The sequence below is a fragment of the Talpa occidentalis genome, unplaced genomic scaffold (genome assembly GCF_014898055.3).
Source record: "Talpa occidentalis isolate TD23 unplaced genomic scaffold, MPIMG_talOcc4v2.1 talOcc4.16, whole genome shotgun sequence".
Lineage (NCBI taxonomy): Eukaryota > Metazoa > Chordata > Mammalia > Eulipotyphla > Talpidae > Talpa > Talpa occidentalis.
In genome coordinates, this window is record NW_023601653.1 from 53,429,936 (window position 1) to 53,453,051 (window position 23,116).

The 23,116-nt window shown below is 36.0% G+C and overlaps 1 protein-coding gene across 20 annotated transcripts in view; it reads left to right on the plus strand.

Annotated features, from left to right (window-relative positions):
* The window catches only part of SOX5 (SRY-box transcription factor 5), a 1,024,531-nt gene that overhangs the window by 903,883 nt on the left and 97,532 nt on the right, over window positions 1-23,116 (plus strand). For all 20 annotated transcript variants that reach the window (XM_054696382.1, XM_054696384.1, XM_054696380.1 and 17 more), the window contains one exon: window positions 20,778-20,863. In XM_054696382.1, coding sequence (XP_054552357.1) covers window positions 20,778-20,863 — 86 coding nt within the window. The remainder of the gene's footprint in view (window positions 1-20,777; window positions 20,864-23,116) is intronic.

Genomic DNA, 23,116 nt, shown 5'->3' on the forward strand with positions numbered 1-23,116 from the left:
ATGACTGTGTGCATTTCTAAAGAAGTTAAATTATTTCATAAGTGTCTTTATAGTATAATTATATACTATAGCAATATCATTATTTATTAACTGCGTATACCCATTCTGAAGATCGAGAATGTGGCATAATGGAAAAGATTTCCAGGGTTTATTTATTCTAGTCAGTATACTTCATTAAAGACATTTGCATTATTTGTTTTTCATTTTTTAAGAAAAATTTTAACTTCCAAAGATCTAAAATCTGCCATTATAGTAGAAAGCTTTGGGCGGGAGTTACCCCAACTGTATATACCATAGGCTTAGTGTTATAACCGCTAAGGACCTTAGCTACTCAGGTTTTGAATACACAGAGGAGGGATGCTGTACATTAAAACTACTAAAGGATCTGTGTGGAAAGTGCTGACAGACAGGAAAACTGGAAGGCTAAAGTTAGTCAAAAAATTAAATGCTTGCTAAACCTGAAAAGTGGAAAATTGGAGAAAAATAGCATTAGATTTAGTCTTAAGTAAGTTAGACGAATGTTCCTCTTCCAAATCCCTACTTAACCTTCATCACTTTTTATATTTTTTCTCTGTACCATTAATTTCTTCATAAGAAACACTGGCAAAATGTAGACCATCATAAATATATGATGTCCGTTATAAATCTGGTTATAGACTTAGGTAATTAATGATTCTCTTTGAGCAGCTTTTAATGAGTTATTGTTCATTAAAAGGATTCCTTAGTGGTAATTCTGGATGGAATACAGAAGGAAAAGAGGCTTATTTGATTCACTGTCACCTTTTCAGGGATACTCAGATTTCTTAAATAATTAATCCAGGAATTTGCACTGGTACTAAAATTCATCCAATTTATGGACCAAAAAGATAAATAAACAACACTATATCTTTTTTTATAAAGATTTATTTATTTATTTATACAAGCACTGGGTACAGTCAGAAGTGCGGGAGGGTGAGAGAATTCACCAGAGCCAGAGTGGGGAGCAGAGCAGGCAGAAGGTCCGAAGTACACTGCTGAGGGGAGCAGTGGGCGGCAGGAGAGGTCTGCATGCCATGTGGAACCCTTCCCCGGTGGCCGTGGAGCAGTCGGGGATCGAACTGGCGCTACAGAGGTCGCTCGCAGCTTCGCAGCCCAGCGCTCAACCGCTGTGCCACCGGGGAGGCCCAACACTATATCTTTTAATATGGAAATGTCTTCCCATTTTGAGAGGTGTTTATAAAGAGTTTATAAATTAATCTCTTTCCAACCTAGCCTACTAGGTAATTATTAATTTAAGTATTTTCACTTCTATGCTCCTTAAAAAGAGATAAAATATTTTTTTCCATTTAAAAATATCTCTTACTGAAAAGATAGCCTGTGACAAAGCAGTTAAGAACCTAAAATTACCTGAAAATACCTTTTTAAAAAATAACTATATAATCAAGTAAGAGATAATTTTATATCTTCAAATAAAATTCATATGAAATACTTGTGTGCATAATTTGTAAGAGTTATAAATAAAATATTCTCACTAAGTTTTATATATTAAAATCATTTACTATTGTAGCAAATTTAGAAAGTATAGATTTTCTGCATTTAGAAACCCCTTTTATGCACTATTGTTCTGAACTTCTTGGATTCAGCAAGATTTATAAAAAGTATTACACATTTAAATTAAGTACCTAAACTGAAGGAGGAAGTATGCCTGAGCATTTTGTTGTCAGAAAGCAAACTTCATCATGCTTGAATTTCAAAAAGTATAAACTGACTTAAAATAAGCACAGTGATGGTGAGGGATTTTGTTTTATAATTTGTATGTAACATCTGCTTTTCTACACCATTATCATTATCAGGTGTTTTAATGATATCATAACAGTGAGTTTTTGCTAGTGAAAAATCATTAAAGATTTAGGATATCCATATTATTTACTCTTAATAGCTAAGAGGATATGAATTGCCTTTAAAGTAAAAAGTGTACAAAAGATAAATTATGGAATATCAGAAAAGTATTTGATATATAAAAACATGTTACAGAAGATTTTTTAATCAAGGTAACATTAGTTTACAACACTGTATTTGATTTAGAGGTACAGGTTCACTTCTTTTCAAATGTATGTTATCACACCACACCCACCACCTTCTATAAAAACACCCAGAGTCCTTTACCCTATGCCATTGAGCAGCCTCCCCTCTTTATTCTCACATACACACACACCTCCCTTCCCCCAAGTAACATCAATTCTGCAGTGATATATGTCGGGGTTTTTTTTATTTAGTTTAGTCTGTTTCTTTTATTTTTTAATCTCCCTATTCCACGTGAGTGAAATCATCCAGTATTTGTCTTTCTTCTTCTGACTTATTTCACTTAGCATGGTCCACTTCAGTTCCATCCATGTTGTCATAAATGGCAAGAATTCCTCTATTTTTGTTTTTGATAGATGAGTAATATTCTATTGTGTATATATACCATATGTTAACCACTTTGTTGAGGTGCTTATTATCCCGTATTCCCAACTCTAGACTTCTTTCCTCCTCTACTTCCTGTTCTTCCTTTACATCATTTGTAGCTGATCCAAAATACCATCATTGCTGTAATTAAAGCTTGTGCAAAAGTTAACTCTTCCATAGTTGTATAATTATAGGCTTAAAATCCATTTCTTTTAAGCCATAAGTTTAGTTATGGTATGACTTGTCTGCTACATTTGATATTCGTTGTTTACTACATTTGATATTTCTTCTAAGCCATAAGCTTTGTTATGGTATGAGTTGTCTACTACATTTGATATTTGTTAATCTCTTAAAAAAATAAATGGTCCCTTCACTTATTTGGTCAGTAATTTTAATAACCTTTAATTCTAAGGCATTGTGGAATTCAGGGTGAGTAAGACAAACACTGCTTTTAGGATCTTCGTAGTTTAGCTGGGGAGAATGGAATGTCAACAGATATAGTATGATAGGGATATGCATAGAATTTTAACAAGTCAGAAGAAAGAGAATGAATTAAAACATAAGACTGGTGGAAGGTATTGGGGGGACTTTTTAGAATGGGGACTCTTTTAAGTCAAATCCTAAAGAATGAAGATCAACTAACAATTTAAGAAGTTTGGCAAATGGTGGGATACAAATATAACATTCTAGACCAAAAAAAAAAAAAAAGTAACCTAGAAATAGACTGGAAAGTGAGAAATAGATTAGGATGTACCTGGCATAAGCAGTTTGGATTTAAGAGTAAAACTGTAAGGGCAAGAAGTGACAATTCAGTAGTTTGAGGACCTAAGAGACTAATCAGGAAATTATAGATCTTTTATGCTAGAAGAACTGGAAAACCACTGAAGGACTAAAACCTACGGTTGAGACCATACTAACAACTATTCACCCATTAGCCATCCATTCACCCCAGACTTTTCTTGTTCACTTTTGAGCTTTTCAGTCTTAACCCATGGTATATAACCAATTAAAACTTAACCATACATTAAATACAAGCAATGAGTATTAGCTGTATGCCTATAACAAAGTGCCACTGGAACCTGAATAGAGAATTTCTTTAGCAGGCATTGGAGTTTAGGAGACTTATTGGAAGGGTCTTGCAAGAAATGAAAGCCTGGGAGTTAAAAATCAAACAAACAAACAAAAAAAAACTTGTGATTGATTGTTCATGCAGGGCAGAGAGGGAAAGAAATCAAAAATACTTTCATTTTTATAGCCTATGTGATTAGGTATCTTTAAATGAGATAGGAATACCAGGAATAGAATTAGGTTTGCAGGAAAGATGATGAATTGTGTTTTGCACATGTAAAGATTAAGCTTCCTCTGGGTCAGTTAGTGGAAATTGCCCCCAAAACAGTGGGAACAGTCTAGGCTGGAGTTACAGATTTGTAATGTATTGTTTTTAAATAGTAGTTGGACATGAGAGTGGATAAAATCATTCAGGTAAGGTGAATAGAATGAGAAAAGTCAAGCACCAAGCATTAGACCCCAAGGAATACTGGTATTTAAGGAGTAAGTAAAGAATGGTAGAATAGCCCTTTGCAGAAATAAAGTCAGTGTGAGCAATCTATGAGAAAAAGAGCAGCATGTTGTAGGTCAAGAGAATTGGTGATTTTAGAGAAGGAAGGAGAGATTAATAGTATCAACTGTTGCTCAAGAATGTTCATTAAAGTTTGGCAATTTGGAGATCATTAGTACATTTATAAAACATTTTCAGCAAAATTTGTGAATTGATCACTAAAATATAGGGGGACTTAAGCCATTGAAGTCTAGTTATTCTTAGCAAGATTGCTGAGAAGAAAGGAAGTAAATCGTTCCTTACTAGACACTAAGTGCTTTAGAGTCTAGATAGTTGGCTGTGTTTTAGGATAGGAGGTAATTGTTCCTATATTTAAGAGTGATATATGTGCAAATACTATCTTTTATATCTGAATGAATACATCTGTTTTGAAAATTGAAGTATGTATTTGCATAATGCTCTAAAAATATTCTGACATTTTATAAACCTTAATGCTTTCCTTACTAAAACATTAATGACTAGTGAACCTATACACCTAAAACAAATGTCGTATTTTAAAGCTATGTCACCACAATAGACATAATTTTAAAAGTAAGAATAAAAATAAAACATTTATGACTACAGTGTTTACTAAATGTGAGATCCTGGACATTTTTTTGGCAGGGGGTGGGAAGGGATGTAGAATAGAACATAACATCAATGCTGCTGAATTGTTGTGAAGATGCAGTGAAATTTTATACATGCACAGATGTATACATCCATTCCCACATTTTTATGTATATATGTAAAATATTTAACACAGTGCTAAAAATCAAGACATATTAGTGGCCTAATTTCAGATTAGTGGGGCGAATAATTAATTATCCAAGCATGATTTTGCAACAGTTGAGTACCTATTTGTGTAAAAAAAAGTCTTTTAAAAATATTCATTTTTTTTCTTTATTGAGGTAACAATGGTTTACAACACTGATATGACATAGGAGAGCAGGTTCACACCTCCTCAGATGTATGTTACATAGCACTCCCACCATCTAAAAACCCGTAATCCTTTACCCTAGCCCTCTGAACCCCTTCCCTCCTTTGTTCTTATCCACATCCTCCCTCTTATTGGCCTCAATTCTGTAATCATATTTCTTTTTCTAGTCAAGTTTTATCAGTTTCTTTGTGTTTTTTTTCCTCTATTTCCCATATATGAGTAAAATCATTGGTACTCTCTACTTCTTATTTCATTTATCATAATCCCTTTTAGTTCCATTTACATTGTTACAAATGGCAAGAGTTCATCTATTTTAAATTTTAATAGTTGGGTATTATGACATTGTATATATACAACATCCTTAATTCACTGCTCTGTTGATGGGAATTATTTTTTTTTGCATTTTATATTTTGTTCTATAATCTCATTTAACAAAAAACGTTTAAACAATATGTGCTTCCCCCTACCCCCTCAGATTGAGTCCCCATAGAATTTCCTTCCCCAAGGCACCTGTGTACCATGTTGATGGGAATTTAGGTTGTTTCCATAACTTGACTATTATAACTAGCGCTGCAGTGAACATTAGGAGTGCCTATATTCCTTCAATTTAGTGATTTTGTATTCTTTAAGTTGACACCTAGGAGTGGTATTGCTGGATCATATGGTAGAACTATTTGTAATATTTTGAGGAACCATAGTATTTTCTATAGGAGCTAGAACAGTCTAAATTCCTGCCAGTACTGTATGAGTTTCTGTTTTCTCCATGCCCTTGCCAACAACAATGATGCTCTTTTTTCCCTCTAAACTATGTACTAAAATAAAATGTCGGAAAAGATTATGTTTTTTTTTTTTCTTTTTTTCCCTTTCATCTCATCTTCCCATCAAATCTGTCATCAAGTGTGTCTCCCAAATTTTCCCTTTTTTCTTTCCAATGACTCGCTTAGGCCATTAGCACTTCCCACTTGACTTATTTCAATTATTTTTGGCATGTCTTTTTGTATCTAATCTTTTACTCTTCCAATTAATTCTATCCATTTCTGCAAAATTGCTATATCAAAAACACAAAGCAGATTATGTCACATTTCTGCTTAAAATCTTGAAGTGACTTAGCACTGCCTTCAGATTAAAGCACAAGACTCTGCAAGACAGTGTTTTACCCTCTTTTTTTAGCCATGTAGCTTACATTAAGATTTCTATTTCCATGTGACTAAGCAAGAGAATCTGGTGAAAAGCACAATAAAACCAAACCAACAAAAAATCCACAAAAGGAATGTGTATCCTTGCTTCAGTGAAAGTGTTGCCATCAGACTCTCCAGAACCTTTATAATAGTTCAGTGAATGAAAGGGTGCATGTTCTTGAGCCTGGGTAAGAAAATACCTGATTTTGAAAACCTTCAGAGTAAATAACCTTATTGGAAAACATCATTTTACTTCCTCTGTGCTGTATAACATAGAACTGAATCCTTCATAGTATTACTGGGAATAATTATCTAAGGAGGCATACTGCTAATTAACATTAACATAATTGATGTTCTTTCTGAGGGGTTATCAGCTGATTTAATACAAGCTACATTGCTTGTATCAATAGATACAATATAATAAACTGGGCTGTATCCTGAAAACAGTTGACAAACATGCCTCAGTATATTTTTCAAGTTTTTGAAAAATTTTAGTTTTGAACTAGAATTTCCCATACTTGGATTTGAAATAAGAAACAAATTAATACTGGAAAGGCATGGGGAAAAACTGTTCAAATAGTTAAAAACTAGAAAAGAGTGAAAGAAATTACTTTTAACTAGTTGAAAGTCAGTTTGGATAACTTACACATGGTTGAACTTTAAAAGTCAGAATTTTCCATTATCTAATCCTTGCTAAGTACCTCATGAGGTATTTACAAAATAAATCTGTTGTAATATATTTTTAGTACAGTTAATTGAGGAATGGCACAAATAGATGACAGTATTTGCTTCAATAGAAGATATTTTCCCCTCAACAGTTCTGAATTTCGATTTTGGCATTAAGAATGCCCTTGACTTTGTTTGCTAAGTCTTACAGTTTCTGTTTCCTCTTTAAGACACTGACCCATGCATGTAACATACTTTGAAATATCTTAAGAGTTTAATGTTTTTATTTCATTTCTTTTTTTAAGATTTATTTATTTATACAAGAAACGGGGTTCAGGCCAGATGTGTGGGGAGGGTGAGAGGACTCACCAGAGACAGAGCGGGGAACAGAACAGGCAGACTGACTGAAATACACTGCTGAGGGGAGCAGCGGGCACAGCAGGAGAGGTCTGCCCCACCATGTGGGCTGTCCCTCAGCTGGTGGGCGGCCAGCGTGATAGAACTGGCACTGGACAGCTTCACAATGCTGCTCTCAACTGCCTGCACCACCAGGGAGGCCCTTTTTTTTTTTTTTTTTTTTCATTTCTATTTGCTTGGTAACTTGGACAAATTTCTTTTTTTTTTTTTTTTTTTTTTAAAGATTTATTTATTTATTTATTTATTTATTTATACATACAAGCACTGGGTACAGTCAGAAGCGCAGGAGGGTGAGAGAATCCACCAGAGCCAGAGTGGGTAGCAGAGCAGGCAGAAGGACCGAAGTACACTGCTGAGGGGAGCAGCGGGCGGCAGGAGAGGTCTGCGCGCCATGTGGGACCCTCCTCTGGTGGCCGGGGAGCAGCCGGGGATCGAACTGGCGCTGCAGAGGCTGTGGGCAGCTTCGCAACCCAGCGCTCAACCACTGCGCCACCGGGGAGGCCCAACTTGGACAAATTTCAAGCTTTGCATACCCCGGGTCTGAAAAACTTGTAAGAAGTTATACATACTTCAAGTTATATATGTTTGTTGTTGGATGGAGATAGTTATAATAACATGGTGCCTAAGATCCAAACATTTTGAAATTAGTTGACACTCTGCTTACAATTATATATCTTACAAACTGTATATGATTATTTATGTAATGACAATAATAATCTTTTTCATGCCTGCTGCATTGATATATAATAGTTTGCGGGGCTGCCTTAACAAAACACCACAAACTGGGTAGATTAAACAATAGAATCTATTTTCTGACAGTTCTGGAGACTGGCTATCCAAGGGCTAAGTATCAGCAGGGTGGATTTTGTTCTGAGACCTCTGTTCTTGTCTTGTAGATGGCTATCTTCTCCTTCTGTCTTCACTGTATTATTTGTGCCCTAGTGTCCTTTTACAAGGACACCAGCCATACTGGATTAGGTCCACCCATATGACCATATTTTATCTTAACTATCTTTTGTAGGCCCAATCTCTGAATATAGTCACATGCTTACATACTGGGGTTAAGGACTTCAACATTTAAATTTGGAGATGGGGTTTAATTTAGCCTATAACATATATTGCTTAGTTTGTATAAGTGTTATGTCTTTATCTAAAGGAACATTAACTTCATTTCATTTATAGTTCATTCACAAATTTATGAGAAGAAAAAAGATTCTAATGTATGAATTTTATTTTATTAACAAAAGTTTTATTGGTTTACCACTAGTTTGCAATACTATGCAAGTTTTGCAAGTACAGCTCCCGCTTTGAAAGTTTAAATACCTCATTGCTCCTACTACCAAAGTTCTAGTGCCATGACACCATTAAAAAGACCCCTTATGCCCTGTTGTCCACCTTCCCTTTCCCCTCTGTGATCACCATATCTCTCAGAGTCCAGGAATGATTTTTGTTGTATTTATTAGTTGTTTCTTTTAGTTATTTATATCCCACATATGAAAGAAACCATCAGGTTTCACTTTCTGACTTACTTTGCTTAGCATAATCACCCAAGTTCCATCCATGTTGTCATCAAAGGCAGTGTTTCATCATTTAATAGTTGAGTGGCATTCCTAATATATGCGATTTTAAAAATGTTACAGGATAATCTAGATTTTTACTAATAGACTTTAAATGTGCATGTAATACTAAATCCATCCCTAACTATTGGATGCTAGTAATTTAAAGTGCCCAAAACACCTATATAGGTGTTAGCTGTAAATTCAAATTTGTGAGTAAGTCTCTATCACTAAGTTAGAGATCTGGGGACATCTTTAAGACCTCCTACTACTTCCACGTCCCTGATCATACTTGTTGCAACTTCACTTGATATTCATCACCTTTTGTAATCCAAGTGTCTTCAAGTCTGGAGTCTGAAGTTTCCTAACTCCCTGCCTTCAATCTCTTTTCTCTCCGCTTTATTCTGTCACATATTTATCATTTATTTTATATATTTTTACATCATTTTTCATTTTGTACAATGTATATATTTTCATCTTGGTTATAGTTCCCATACAATTCCCACCCCCCTTGTTGTGGTCCTACTCCTTCTTCCCCCTGGCCCCCATAGTCTGTCTCTGGTTTATAGTTGCTTGTTGATTTTGATTTTTACTTTATTATAATAGTCATTTTTTCTGATCCCGTATTTAGGTTTTCTAAATTCCTGCTATGAGTGAGACCATCTGGTATTTTTTTTTTCTTTCTGGCTTATTTCGCTGAGCATGATCCTTCCAGCTTCATCCATGTTGCTGCAAATTGCATGAGTTTATCTTTTTTGATTGCTGAGTAATATTTCATTGCATATATGTACTGCATCTTCTTGACCCAGTCATCTATTTTTGGGCATTTGGCTTGTTTCCATAGCTTACATATTGTAAATAGTGCTGCTATAAACATAGGGGTGCAGGTCCCCTTTTGAATTAATGTTTCTATGTCCTTTGGGTAAATGCCAAGGAGTGGAATTGCTGGATCATATGGAAGCTCCATCTTTAGCAGGTTGAGGAATCTCCACACAGGTTTCCATAGTGGTTGGACCAGTTTGCACTCCCACCAGCAGTGCTGGTGGGTTCCTTTTTCTCCACATCCTCGCCAACATTTGTTGTTGCTAGTTTTTTAAATATGTGCCATTCTTACTGGTGTAAGATGGTATCTCATTGTAGTTTTGATTTGTATTTCCCTGATTATAAGTGATGTTGAACATTTTTTGATAAGCCTGTTGGCCATTTGCATTTCCTCTTTAGAGAAGTTTCTTTTTAGCTCTTCTGCCCATTTTTTTGACTGGATTATTTACTTTGTTTTTGTTGAGTCTCATCTACTCTTTGTAGATTTTTGTGATCTGTCCTTTATCATTAGTTTTTTTTTTTAAAGATTTATTTATTTATACAAGAACCAGGCTACAAGCCAGATTTGCAGGAGGGTGGGAGGATTCACCAGAGACAGAGTGGGGAATAGAACAGGCAGACTGACAAAATACACTGCTGAGGGGAGTAGTGGGCGAGAAAGGAGAGGTCTGTCATGCCATGTGGGACCCTCGCCGGCTGGCCGGGATTGAACCAGTGCTTCAGACAGCTTCACAGCGCTGCACTCAATCGCCTGCGCCACCAGGGGAGGCCCTATCATTAGTGTTGTGTGCAAAAATTTTCTCCCAGTAGGTGGGGTGTCTCTTTGTTTTGGTTGCTGTCTTTTTTGCTCTACAGAAGCTCTTTAATTTGATGTAGTCCCAGCTGTTTATCTTTGCTTTCACTATCACTGCTTTGGGTGATATGTTTTTAAAGATATTACTGAGGTGTATGTCATGTAGTGTTTCGCCTATATTTCCTTCTATATATTTTATGGTTTCAGGTCTTACGTCTAGTTCTTTAATCCATTTTGGGTTGGTTTTTGTGCATGGTGTGAGGTAGTAGTCAAGCTTCATTCTTTTGCATGTAGTGACCCAGTTTTCCCAGCACCATTTATTGAACAAACTTTCTTTGCTCCAGTGCATATTCTTTGCTCCTTTGTCAAAGATTAGTTAACCATGAATCTGTGGGTTTATTTCTGGATTTTCTTTTCAGTTCCATTGGTCCATGTGTCTCTTCTTGTTCCAATACCATACAGTTTTTATTATTGTGGCTTTGTAGTATAGTTTGAAGTCTGGCAGTGTGATACCTCCTTCCCCCCCCCTTTTTTTTCAGGAGAGCTTTGGCTATTTGGGGTTTGTGGTGGCTCCATATGAATTTCATCAATATTTGTTCTATTTCTTTGAAGAATGTCATTGAAATTTTATTGGAATAGTATTGAATCTGTAAATTGCTTTTGGTAGGATGGCCATTTTGATAATTCTTCCAATCCATGAGCAGGGTATGTCTTTCCGTTTCTTTGTGTCTTCTATTTCTTTTAACAGTGTTTCATAGTTTTCTTTGTATAGGTTCATTACCTCTTTTGTTAGGTTTATTCCCAACTATTTGATTTATTTTGTTTCAATAATAAAAGGGATGGGTTTCTCGTTTCTTCTTCAGATTTGTGTATAGGAAGGCTACTGATTTTTGTATGTTGATTTTGTATCCTGCTACTTTACTAAATTGAATGATTAATTTGATTAGTGTTTCCTTGGAGTTTTGGGGTTCTCTATGTATATTATCATATCATCTGCGAATAGTGATAGTTTAACTTCTTTCTTCCCTATTTGCATTCATTTTATGTCTTTCTCTTGTCTTATTACTCTGGCTAGGACTTCCAGTATTATATTGAAAAGCAGTGGTGAGAGTGTATATCATTGTCTGGTTCCAGATATTAATGGAAATGCTGTTTTAACTTTTCACCATTGAGAATGATATTGACTATAAACTTGTCGTATATGACCCTTATGATGTTAAGGTATGTTCCTTGTATCCTGAGAATTTCAAGGGCCTTTATCATAAATGGGTTTTATACTTTGTTGAAAGCTTTCTCAGCATCTATTGATATTATCATATGGTTTTTATATTTCTTTTTGTTAATATGTTGGATTACATTGATTTATTTTCAGATGTTGAACCATCCTTGTGTCCCTGGAATAAATCCTACCTGGTAGTAGTGAATTATCTTATGGATACATTGTTGTATTCTGTTAGCTAAAATTTTATTGAAAATTTTTGTATCAGTATTCATTAGAGATTGGCCTGTAGTTTTCTTTTTTTGCATTGTCCTTGTTCGGGTTTGGTATAAGTGTAATGTTGGCTTCATGGAACATGTTTGATATTATACATTCCTTCTCAATTTTTTGAAAGAGTTTATGAAGGATAGGCACTAGTTCGTTTCTGAATGTTTGGTAGAATTTATTTGTAAATCCATCTGGTCCTGGGCTTTTGTTTTGGGGGAGGGTTTGGATTACCATTTCAGTTTCATTGCTTGTAATTGGGCTGTGTAGGTGTTCTATTTCTTCTTTATCTAGTTTTGGGTTATTGTAAAGTTGTAGGAATTTGTCCATCTCTTCTAGATTGTTGAACTTGTTTGCATATAACTTTTCATAGTAGTTTCTGATTACTCTTTTGATTTCTGCTGTGTCTGTTGTGATTTCTCCTTTTTCATTTGTGATCCTATTTATTTGTGCTTTCTCCCATTTTTCCTTTGTGAGCCTGGCTAGGGGTGTGTCTATTTTATTTATTTTTTTGAAGAACCAACTTTTGGTTTCATTGATCTTTTGGATTGCTTTTTAGTTTCTATTTCATTTATTTCTGCTTTGATTTTTATTATTTCCTTTCGTCTACTGGTTTTAGGGTTTGTTTTGTTGTTGTTGTTGTTGTTCTTTTTTCCAGTTCTTTGAGCTATGAGATTAGATTGTTTCTTTTGAGTTCTTTCTTGTTTCTTGATATGAGCCTGTATTGCTATGTATTTTCCTCTTATTCTGCTTTTGCTGCCTCCTATACATTTAGGAAATTGATGTCCTCCTTGTCATTCAACTCAAAGTATTTTTTAATTTCTTCTTTGATCTCCTTATTACTCCAGTGGTCTTCCAGTAGTGTGGGTTTCAATCTCCATGAGGTAAGAGGGTTCCTTGCCTTCGTTTTATGGTTTATTTCTAGTTTGATGCCTTAATGGTCAGAGAAGATTGTTGGTATGATTTCAATTTTGGTGTATCTGTTGATGTTTGTCTTGTGTCCCAGTATGTGATCGATTCTGGAGAGTGATAGGTGTGCGCTTGAGAAAAATGTGTACTCGGATTTTTTTGGGTTTAGTGTTTTATAGATGTCAGTTAAGCCCATAAGGTCTAGATCCTTATTTAGAACTTTAGTGTCCTTACTTATGTTTTGTCTTGTTGATCTATCCATTGTTGATAGTGGTGTGTTGAAGTCTTCTACTACATATGTATTTTATCTGATGTCTGTTTTCAGAGATGATAATAGTTGTCTGATATATTTTGGTGCTCCTTCATTTGGTGAGTATATGTTAATGGGTGTTATTTCTTCCTTTAGTATTGTCCCCTTGATCATAGTGTAGTGACCATCTGGGTCTCTTTTTACCTTTTTGAGTTTGAAATCTGTTTTATCTGATATAAGTATAGCTGCCCTTTCTTCTTTTTTGGTCCATTTGCTTGTAGGATTTTTTCCATCCTTTTGCTTTCAGTCTATTTTTATCTTTTGTAGTTAAATATGTTTTCTGGAGACAGCAAAAATTTGGGTTTTGTTTCTTAATCCAGCTTGCCACTCAGTGTCTTTTTATTGAAGAGTTTAGTTCATTCACATTTAGACTTAATATTGATATGTTAACGTCTGTATTTGCCATTTTGTTTGTCTTTTCTCTGGTTTTATTTATTCATTTAATTTTTGTTGTCTTGTTTCATTCTTATTCACCCCTCTGTTGGTTCTGGCTTTAAGACTCCTTGCAGTATTTTTTGGGGTTTGTCGTAATGAAATTCTGGAGTTTCTGTTTGTCTGGGAAGGTCCTTATTCTTTCTTCATAGAGGAAAGAAAGCTTTGTGGAATAAAGTATTCTTGGTTGGCATTTGTCATCTTGGAGTTTGTTGACTTTGTCCCTCCACTATCTCCTTGCCTGTGGTGTTTCTTTGGAGAAGTCTGATGTCAGCCTGATTAGTTTTCCTTTGTATATTATCTGTTTCTTCACTCTTGTTAACTTCATTATTTTTTCCTTTTCTTGGATTCTTGGGAGCTTTACTATTATGTGTTGTGCTGTATTTTTCCTTTCATCATGGAAGCTTGGTATTCTTCTTGCTTCTTTTATGTCTATTTTCAGCTCCTTCTTCATGTTTGGGATGTTCTTTTCAATTATTTCTTTGAATATTTTCTCTGTTCCTATGTCTCTCTCCTCTCCTACTGGGATTCCTGTAACTCTTATATTTCCTTTCCTCATTGAGTCAGATAGTTCCCAAAGTCTTTCTTCATTTTTTTTCCTTCATACTTCTCTTTCATTTTCTGTTTTTGTTCTTTTTATTTCTGTGTCTTGAAGAGTACTTACTCGCCTTCCATTTTATCTATTCTGCTTTCATTGCTTTTTCCAGAGTTCTCTAGCTCCTCCATTAATCCTTTGATCTCCTGCATTTCTTTCACTTCCCTCTTTAGGGACTCAATTTCATTCTTCTGGTCATTGATTATTTTTCCCATATCTTTGATTATTTTTCCCACATCTTTTTCAACTTCTTTCAGTTTTTTAATCATGGCAACTTTTAATTCTCTATCAGGAAGACTCATAAGTTCCTATAAGTCACTGTTGTTGCAGTCTGGTGTTTCATTGTCTTTTTGTAGTGTGTTTTTTCCTGGGGGATGTGTTTGAGTGCTTGTAATTTTTCTTCTTCCTGCTGCTTGTCTTCTAATTTGTCCTATGCATTGGGACACTGTGTCACTGGTACTGGCCAGCATCTCTTTGGTGTGCTCTTTCTGGGATGTCCGAAACTGGTGGTCCAGTCGAGTGGAATACTGTTATGCCAGAAGTCCAGTAGGGCAGTGGTACTATAGATATGTTAATGAATATGTTAATATGTTATGGATATGTTAATCTCCTCCTTCTGTATTTGTTTAATTCCAGAGGTGGGTCTTGAGGTCCCATAGACTGCCCTGACAGTGGCTAGATTGCCAGCTGGGCTCCAAATAACTGGATCCCCCTCTGGGCTCCAACTCTGCCAGGCGGGGCCTTCAGCTCACCTCTGGCTGTGGGGACAGCTCTTCCCCAGTTCCCACACAGTCTAGGTGGGTTCAGGACTCAGAGATCCCTGTTCTAAAATGTCGAGTCAGGAGGCACTTCCCTGTACCAGCCTTCTGCCCTGGCAGTGGCTGGATCCCCCTCTGGGCTCCAGTGGGGACCTGGCTTGTGGGGGCTTTTCAGTTTACCTCTGGCTGTGGGGACAGCCCTTTTCCAGTTCCACGCAGTCTAGGTCTGTCACCTATTTATTAAAGTGGTTTTCTCTTCACCTCTGTACACGCATTTCACTCCATGTAAAACACTTCCGCATCCTACAATTGCAAATCTTCAGGGCTGAGTTCACTCTTATTTCCACCTTTACTGCTTTATAAAAATTGAAGTCTGGAATTGGTTCTCTCTAACTCCTCTAGCCCTCACTGCTGGTCAGTACTGCTCAAATAAACCCTTAATTCAAAAAGGTGGGCGATATGTAGTAGATAGAGACCAAGGTTTATTTAGCTTTCTGGTTTTTGTCTTCTCACCACTCCCAGAAGAGTTCCAGGCACATGGTAGATATTATAAGTCCTTATAAACTGATTAATTTTCAACAGAAATATTAATTTATATAAGACAAATTACTGCTGAAGATCACTTCTATACTTGTGCAGTATTTAATTTCAAGATTATCTTCATTAAATGAGGAACACTCATGAATTGCATAGTTTTAAGTATTTGTCAATTCTAATGGTCATACCATATAATAATTGCTATTTCAGTATGCTTAAATGCCAATTTAGTTGTGATAAGTTTTCTTAGCACATAACATTATTTGTGTTCTCTCCTGCATAATTTATTCTCTTCCCTTTTACTAGACCTTTCTCATTGATATAAAAGCTTGCTAAAATTTTTACAAATATATTTGATTTTAATAAAATTTAGTTGAAAACTCATGTTGCACAGCTTTTGCAAAACACCTTGGTATAATTGCCTGTTCCAGAACTTCTCAAATATATTTGAATCATCTGGGAACCTTATCAGAATTTGAGTTCTAATTCAGAAGGTACATGCTTGTGACTGTACCAAATTGTTCCAAGACTTAGTAACTTAAAACAACAAGTATTTATTTGGACACAGCCATGAGGGATACCTGTGGCTCAGGATCTTTTTCATAGGTGCAGTCAGGACATAGGCCTAGGCTTGATTTGCAGAGGAATCTGTTTGGCTTCTGGCAGACCTCATTCTTGCTGCTGATGGAAGATATCATTCCTTTGCTTTGTGGACCTCTCCATAGGGCAGTTCACACTACAGACACATTCTCTAAGAGATGAGAGAAGGCAGGCATGGGGTAATCCAGATAGAGCTAGTTTCTCTCTTTTTTTTTTTTTTTTTTAAATAACCTTATCTTAAAAGTAATGCTTCATCACTTTTTTTTTTACTGATAATTTATTTTATTTTATTTTTTATTTTATATATTTTTCATCATTTTTCATTTTTGCACAATGTATGCATTTTTTTTTAAATAATAAATTTTATTGTTATATCCCCCATACAATTGCAGCCCCCCCATTCTGACCCCAATCCCTCCCCTCCCGCCCCCCGCCCCCGCTAAAAGTATCTCTGGTTCATAGTTTTTTGTTGATTTTGATTTTCACTTTCTTAAAGTTATTCATTTTCCTGGTCCCTTATTTAAGTTTTCTAGATTCCTGTTATGAGTGAGACCATCCGGTATTTTTCTTTTTCTTTTTGGCTTATTTCGCTGAGCATGATCCCTTCCAGCGCCATCCATGTTGCTGCAAATTGCATGTGTTTATCTTTTTTGAATGCTGAGTAATATTCCATGGTATATATGTACCACATCTTCTTGATCCAGTCATCTATTTTTGGGCATTTGGGTTGTTTCCAAAGCTTAGCTATTGTAAACAGTGCTGCTGTAAACATAGGGGTGCAGGTGCTCTTTGGAATTGATGTTTCTGTGTCTTTTGGGTAGCAGTGATAGTGAAGGCAAAGATAAACAGCTGGGACTATATCAAATTAAAGAGCTTCTGCACAGCAAAAGAGACAATAACAAAAACAAAGAGAAACCCCACCAACTGGGAGAACATTTTTGCACCCAACACTAATGATAAAGGACTGATCACAAAAATCTGCAAAGAGCTGACGAGACTCAACAACAACAAAGAAAATAATCCAGTCAAAAAATGGGCAGAAGAGCTAAAAAGAAACTTCTCTGAAGAGGAAATGCAAATGGCCAACAGGCATATGAAAAAATGTTCAACATCACTTGTCATCAGGGAAATGCAAATCAAAACTACCATGAGATACCATCTTACACCAGTGAGAATGGCACATATTAAAAAAACTAGTAACAACAAATGTTGGCGAGGGTGTGGAGAAAAAGGAACTCTTCTGCACTGTTGGTGGGAGTGCAAACTGGTCCAACCACTATGGAAAGCTGTGTGGAGATTTCTGGACCTACTAAACATAGAACTTCCATATGATCCAATGTATGCATTTTTATCTTGGTTATAGTCCCCACATAATCCCCACCCCCCTTATTTTTACATTATTATAATTAGTCTTTTTCCTGGTCCCTTATTTATGTTTTCATCACTTTTACCCTTTGTTCAAGAAAAAGGGATTACACAAGGTCATCAATAGCAGAAAGTGGGAATCATTGGTTCCATCACAGAAGCTGCCTACCACGAATTTGAGATGGGGTCTGAAATTTTGCTGTTCTAAGAATCTTATAGGTGATGTCTGTGCTGCTCTTTGAGAACTTAATTCTTTGAAACGCAAGCTGTAACCTTTCTGCCTCAAGGTCTTACTTTCAGTCATTCTCTGGATGGCACCCACTACAGGCTGGTTTTCTCACCCTCCACTTCACTAAGGTTGCCCGTGTAGAAGTCACAGATGCCTCCCACATTACTAAATACAGCATTTGAAGAAACAGATCACTCTTTTAAAATACATTTCTTTATATGACTTGTGGAAAACTTTCTCCTCAGTTTTTCTTGCTCAGTTTTTAGTTATCTTCCTGACTATAAATATTAGTGTATCCTATACTCCAATCCTCAGAACTCTTAACTTTTTTTCAAATCTACAGTTAAGTCCTAAATGGTTTCATGAAGACTTATACTTTTAATTACAGACATTTGCTCACATGTCAAATTTATGTCTCCTATGTTGATTTCTCCCTTAAAATCCTACATGTTTATCAGATGCCTCAGTGAACACCTCCCTTGGATTTCTAAAAATATCCAGAACAGAACTTTTTGGTCCTACCTGCCTCATGCCTCCATACCAGGCCCAATGTGGCCATCTTGCTTCTTTTCCATTTTCACAAACCCAAAAATAGTACCATTCTCTGATCATGCATTCCAGTGAAAACTCTGGGAGTCATTCTTGAGTCTTCTCCTACTGTCATGTGTACACAATTATTCTTACATGTCACTTGAATCTCACCATGATCCACTATCCCAACGTCACTAACATAGTCCAAACCATGATTCACGTTCTTTATACGTATTCTCTGTTCTTTTCCTGAGGATTATAGCTTTCAGCCTATAGCCCAAGTATTTCTATTCCATATTCATGGATTCCTTTAGAATGTAGTGTAAAGTTTAGATTCTTTGCTATTGTTTGTAAAGCCATACATCACCCCATACTCTGAACTTCAGCAAGGTAGACACTAGACTATGAAAAAAAGTATTCCTATTTGACTGAGTCGTCATGAAAATGATTTCCTTTCCTGGAATGTTTTCCTTCCCTTCTTTGCCTGACTAGCTCTCACTTAATTCCACTTTCAAATTATGCATGACTTCTCCCTGTAGGCTATCTTTTAACCTCTTAGAGCGGGTTTGGAATACCCACAGTATAATCCAGTCATTATAATTTATCCTCATCATCAAATAATCTGTAAGATGTAGGAAGGTCAGATCACAGAAGTAAATTCAGGTATAGTAAGTCCTCACTTAAGATTCTTGGAAATTGCAGCTTTACGTAATATAACATGTAACAAACCCAGGTCCTCAAATCATGTTATTTCATCAGAATTATCTTTTAATGTTACTCAGGACCTCCTATATTTTGAATCTTGAAAAATATAATTTGGAGGAACTCTGTAAGAGTGAAAATATGAAAATTATGTGCTCATGATTTTTATATGTATGCATTTAAGAGCAAGAGTGGATATTCATTTATAAAAATTAAGAAAGCTGGCAAATATAAAAACATAGCCTCCTGCTGTACTGCTATGGGGCCTTTCCCAGAACCCCCAAAGCTTTAAACTTCATTAAATTCCTAGTAAATGTGCTTCTGTATATTATTCTTCTTTAATTAAGACTCCATTTTTTGTGTCAAAAGGAATTCATAACACAGAGGAGGTGCTTAGTATTTTTGAATGAACCTATTAACTGGGTTATTTTCAGTCATATTGATATTCAACTAGTTTTTTACAAATTAATTTTTTAAAAATGTTTTCCATATTAGAAAATTGTTCTTATAGTTGTTTCCAATTATTTTTACATTCATGTTTTAGACAACTAATGATGTATATACCTGTTGTAGCATATCAGTGAGCTCCGTGCAGAAAGTTTGTTAAACCTCTTATTAAGTTGAAAAAAAAGTATGTTCTTGTATCGCAAATAAACTTTATAATCTTCTGTATGTATACATACATATATATGTATGTGTGCAACTATGAATCATATATGTTACAAATTTAAGATTAATTCTGAATTACTAAGATTATTTTATAGACCCACAATCAGAAATCCTTTGGGAAGAAGCCATCTATTTTCTGTCTATATTAGTTAAACAATGTTTTTTGAACATTGTTTGAAACATTGTATGAAACATTGTTTCTTTCTTCTTTTTTTCTTAAAGAGGCACATATTTTATTTATTTATTTGTTTATTTATTTGTTTGTTTGTTTATACAAGCACTGGGTACAGTCAGAAGCGCAGGAGGGTAAGAGAATCCACCAGAGCAAGAGCGGGGAGCAGAGCAGGCAGAAGGACCGAAGTACACTGTTGAGGGGAGCAGCGGGTGTAGGAGAGGTCTGCCCGCCATGCGGGACCCTCCTCCGGTGGCCGGGGAGCAGCGGGGGATCGAACTGGCGCTGCAGAGGCCGAAGGGAGCTTTGCAACCCAGCACTCAACCGCTACGCCACCCGGGAGGCCCTGAAACATTGTTTCTTAAACATTGTATGAAATAGAGGTTTCAGTTGAGCATCATTATAAATCAGCACATGTATATACTATATTGAGTTCACCACTAAAAGTCCAATTTCATCCATTTACCATACAATGGATCCCCTTTATTTGATCATACTATATTTTACATAGGCATTTGTCTCTGGAATAATAAAGATACCAGTATTTATGTAACTTCAAAATGAATAGTGTTTACCATAAATTTATTAAGAGGTGATTTGAATTAAGACAATAATGTAGCATTCAAAAGATAACCTACTTGGCATAAATCTTTAGTTTCATGTGTTAAAAGAGTTCAGTTTAGTTAAGTTCCTTTTATACCAACATTTTAAATTTGCTGAGGATTCAGTGTGCTCATATCAGGATTGTCAGGTGTGGAGGGTGTGTGTGTGTGTGTGTGTGTGTGTGTGTGTGTGTGTGTGTTGTAAAGTGCAGCTCTCTGATCAATGCGTATTTTTTCCTCCCATTTTCCTAAATACATCATGAAAAAAAGGATGAGGTTTCCGCCTTAATTGCTTGTGCCTTTTATTCACATTCCTCTCTCAGCCAGGATTGTGAAAAGAGTGCTAGTAAAAGGCTGCACAATGGAGCTTTTCATTAGGCCCCAGCAAGACACACAAAAGAAGGCTTTTGGAAAGAGTGAACGCATGAGTTTAATTTGCAGGTGGAGAGTAGATAAAAGGTGCTGACGCCTCTATTATTCTCTCACTTAGGTGACCCTTACCCTGTTCAGCTGATCCCAACTACCATGGCAGCTGCTGCCGCAGCAACACCGGGCTTAGGCCCTCTCCAACTGCAGGTAAGTCATGGAACAATAGGGCAGAGACAAAAGGTTAAGTAAACATCGAAAACAGCCATTATCGTGTTAGAGCAAAATAAAAGTGACTAGTGATATTTGTCTCACACATTTTTGGTTTTGAATTTATTTGTACTGCCCCTCCACCAATAGTTGAGATGTTAATACTTTTAAATTCACAGTTCTGCATTCCAGTCTAAAGATAGCTTCTTGTACTTTTTTTATTGCTGGGTTTGATGTAACCAAATGAGCTGTAGTTTTTTGTTAATTGCTGTATGCCGTAAGTTCATCACAGAATGGTCCTCACTGAGATGAAAAGAACACCAACAACAAATAGAAAAGATTTTCAAAAAGATACTTAGGGATCAAGGTAACTTAACCAAAACTACATTCAAAACTCTTGAAGGTGCCCAGTATCTTGAGGCACTCTGTTTGTCTTTTTACTGTCCTGTGAATGCCTGCTCAGTTGAGTGGGCAAAGAGAGGTAGGCCAAGTGAGCGGTACCTACATGGGCACGACTATCCAGAAACCCAAGGAAGATCTCATTAGCCCTGCATAGTACATACTCCCACACACTCCCACCTATCCAAGAAGGTGAGAACTTTACCTGATGTCCAAGTGACTATAGAAGTGTTGTCTCTGGGTTGAAAAGAGAATCTATAAAATTACATTAAAGGTATCTTCCATTAACTTTTTGATTCTCTGAATCAGTGTCCTACACAGTCTTCCCTAGTTTCTGTTGTTATTGACTTGACAGTTACATAGCTGACGGAATGGGAATAACAGATCATCTAACAATAGAAATCATCTTCCCTTTTAAGAGGTTTTTTTTTTTTTTTTTTTTTTGCCTGAAAGACAGTTTGCCTGTGCAGCCAGATATAAAGCAGTTGTGCTTAGTGAAATTAAATTGTCTTCATGAACATGCATTGTCATAATAGATGATCTTAGTCTGTGAGGAAAAAATGTAGTTGTATGTTGTAGCATCAAGAGATAGATGCTTTGGTCAGCACCAGGCATTGTCAGAAGACCTGGTAGGTTTCTGAAAAATCAGTCTAGTCGCACAGGGGAACCACAGGAGAAGCAGAGCCGTAGTGTGTTCTCAGAGGGTAATAGCAGTCATTCTTGTTCAGCCTTTTCTCCAAAAAGCTACACTGTGCCCCTCTGTTGCTTTGAATTGGAAATACATTGGGCAGTGTCAGACTGTGGGGACAGTAAAATTAAGGAGACATTTGTTGTCCTTTGAAATGGAATCTGGGAAGTAACTTCCACAAGAAAAAGTGATTGTAATAGGTACAATTAAAAAGAGCAGTAGAGTTAAAAGAAGAGGGAAGACTATCCAACAATAGATTTGAATGTGGAAAATAGGAGTTTTAGAGATTTAGGATGTCGATTTTCAAAGTGAATTAGACGTTCTCATTTCCTCTCGCGTGGATTAGTGGTGAGAGGAATGAGGGCAAGTTGGTAAGGAGACCCTCCCCCTTCATTGTAGGATCCCAGTAGAAAGTAGCTTCTTATGGCAACAATCCTGCCTTCTTTTGTTGTGGAGATACTAGAATATTTGACACAAATAAAGTTTTGTTTCTGTCCCTCATGATAGATATGTGATAGAATGCCATTAAAATTAAAATTAAACATGTTGAAATTTTTCCTTTACCAGAAAACAAGAAAAAAGAGACCAAACATATTAGTACTCACTTTAACTATCATTTGATCTATAAATGAGGTAAAGGTACTTTTATATAAGTGGCATTGTGCCCATTAAAATATTTTCATGGCAATCACAGAAATCAGCACTGTAGTAAGACAACGTATCTTTCAGGTAAGCCACTCACTACTGTAAAAACACATTTATGATTTTAAAAAATGATTCTGAGATGCAAATATATTCCAAATGCATGTCAGGATAGAGTCTAACTTCTCCTTGAAGTGGATGACTCTTACCATTTCCAGCACACTCATACCAACGTACTTTTTGACTCATCTGTGACACAATATTCATCCTTCCCTATCCTTGACTTCAGCTTTTCCCTGGATTAATATCCTTCCCCTTGCTTTAAAATAAAGTCAAAATTATTTTCTTCTCCACAAGCCTGAGCCCAAAATGCTCAGAGAAAAGCTGACTACAATGCCTAGTGAGAAATCTTAACTCTTATTTGTATTTTCCCTGATCTCCTGAGCCTACTTCTGAGTTTTATCTCAGTGAAATATAATGTGTGAGCCAGTTTTAATTTTTTCTAGCCCTGCTTTTAGTTTTAC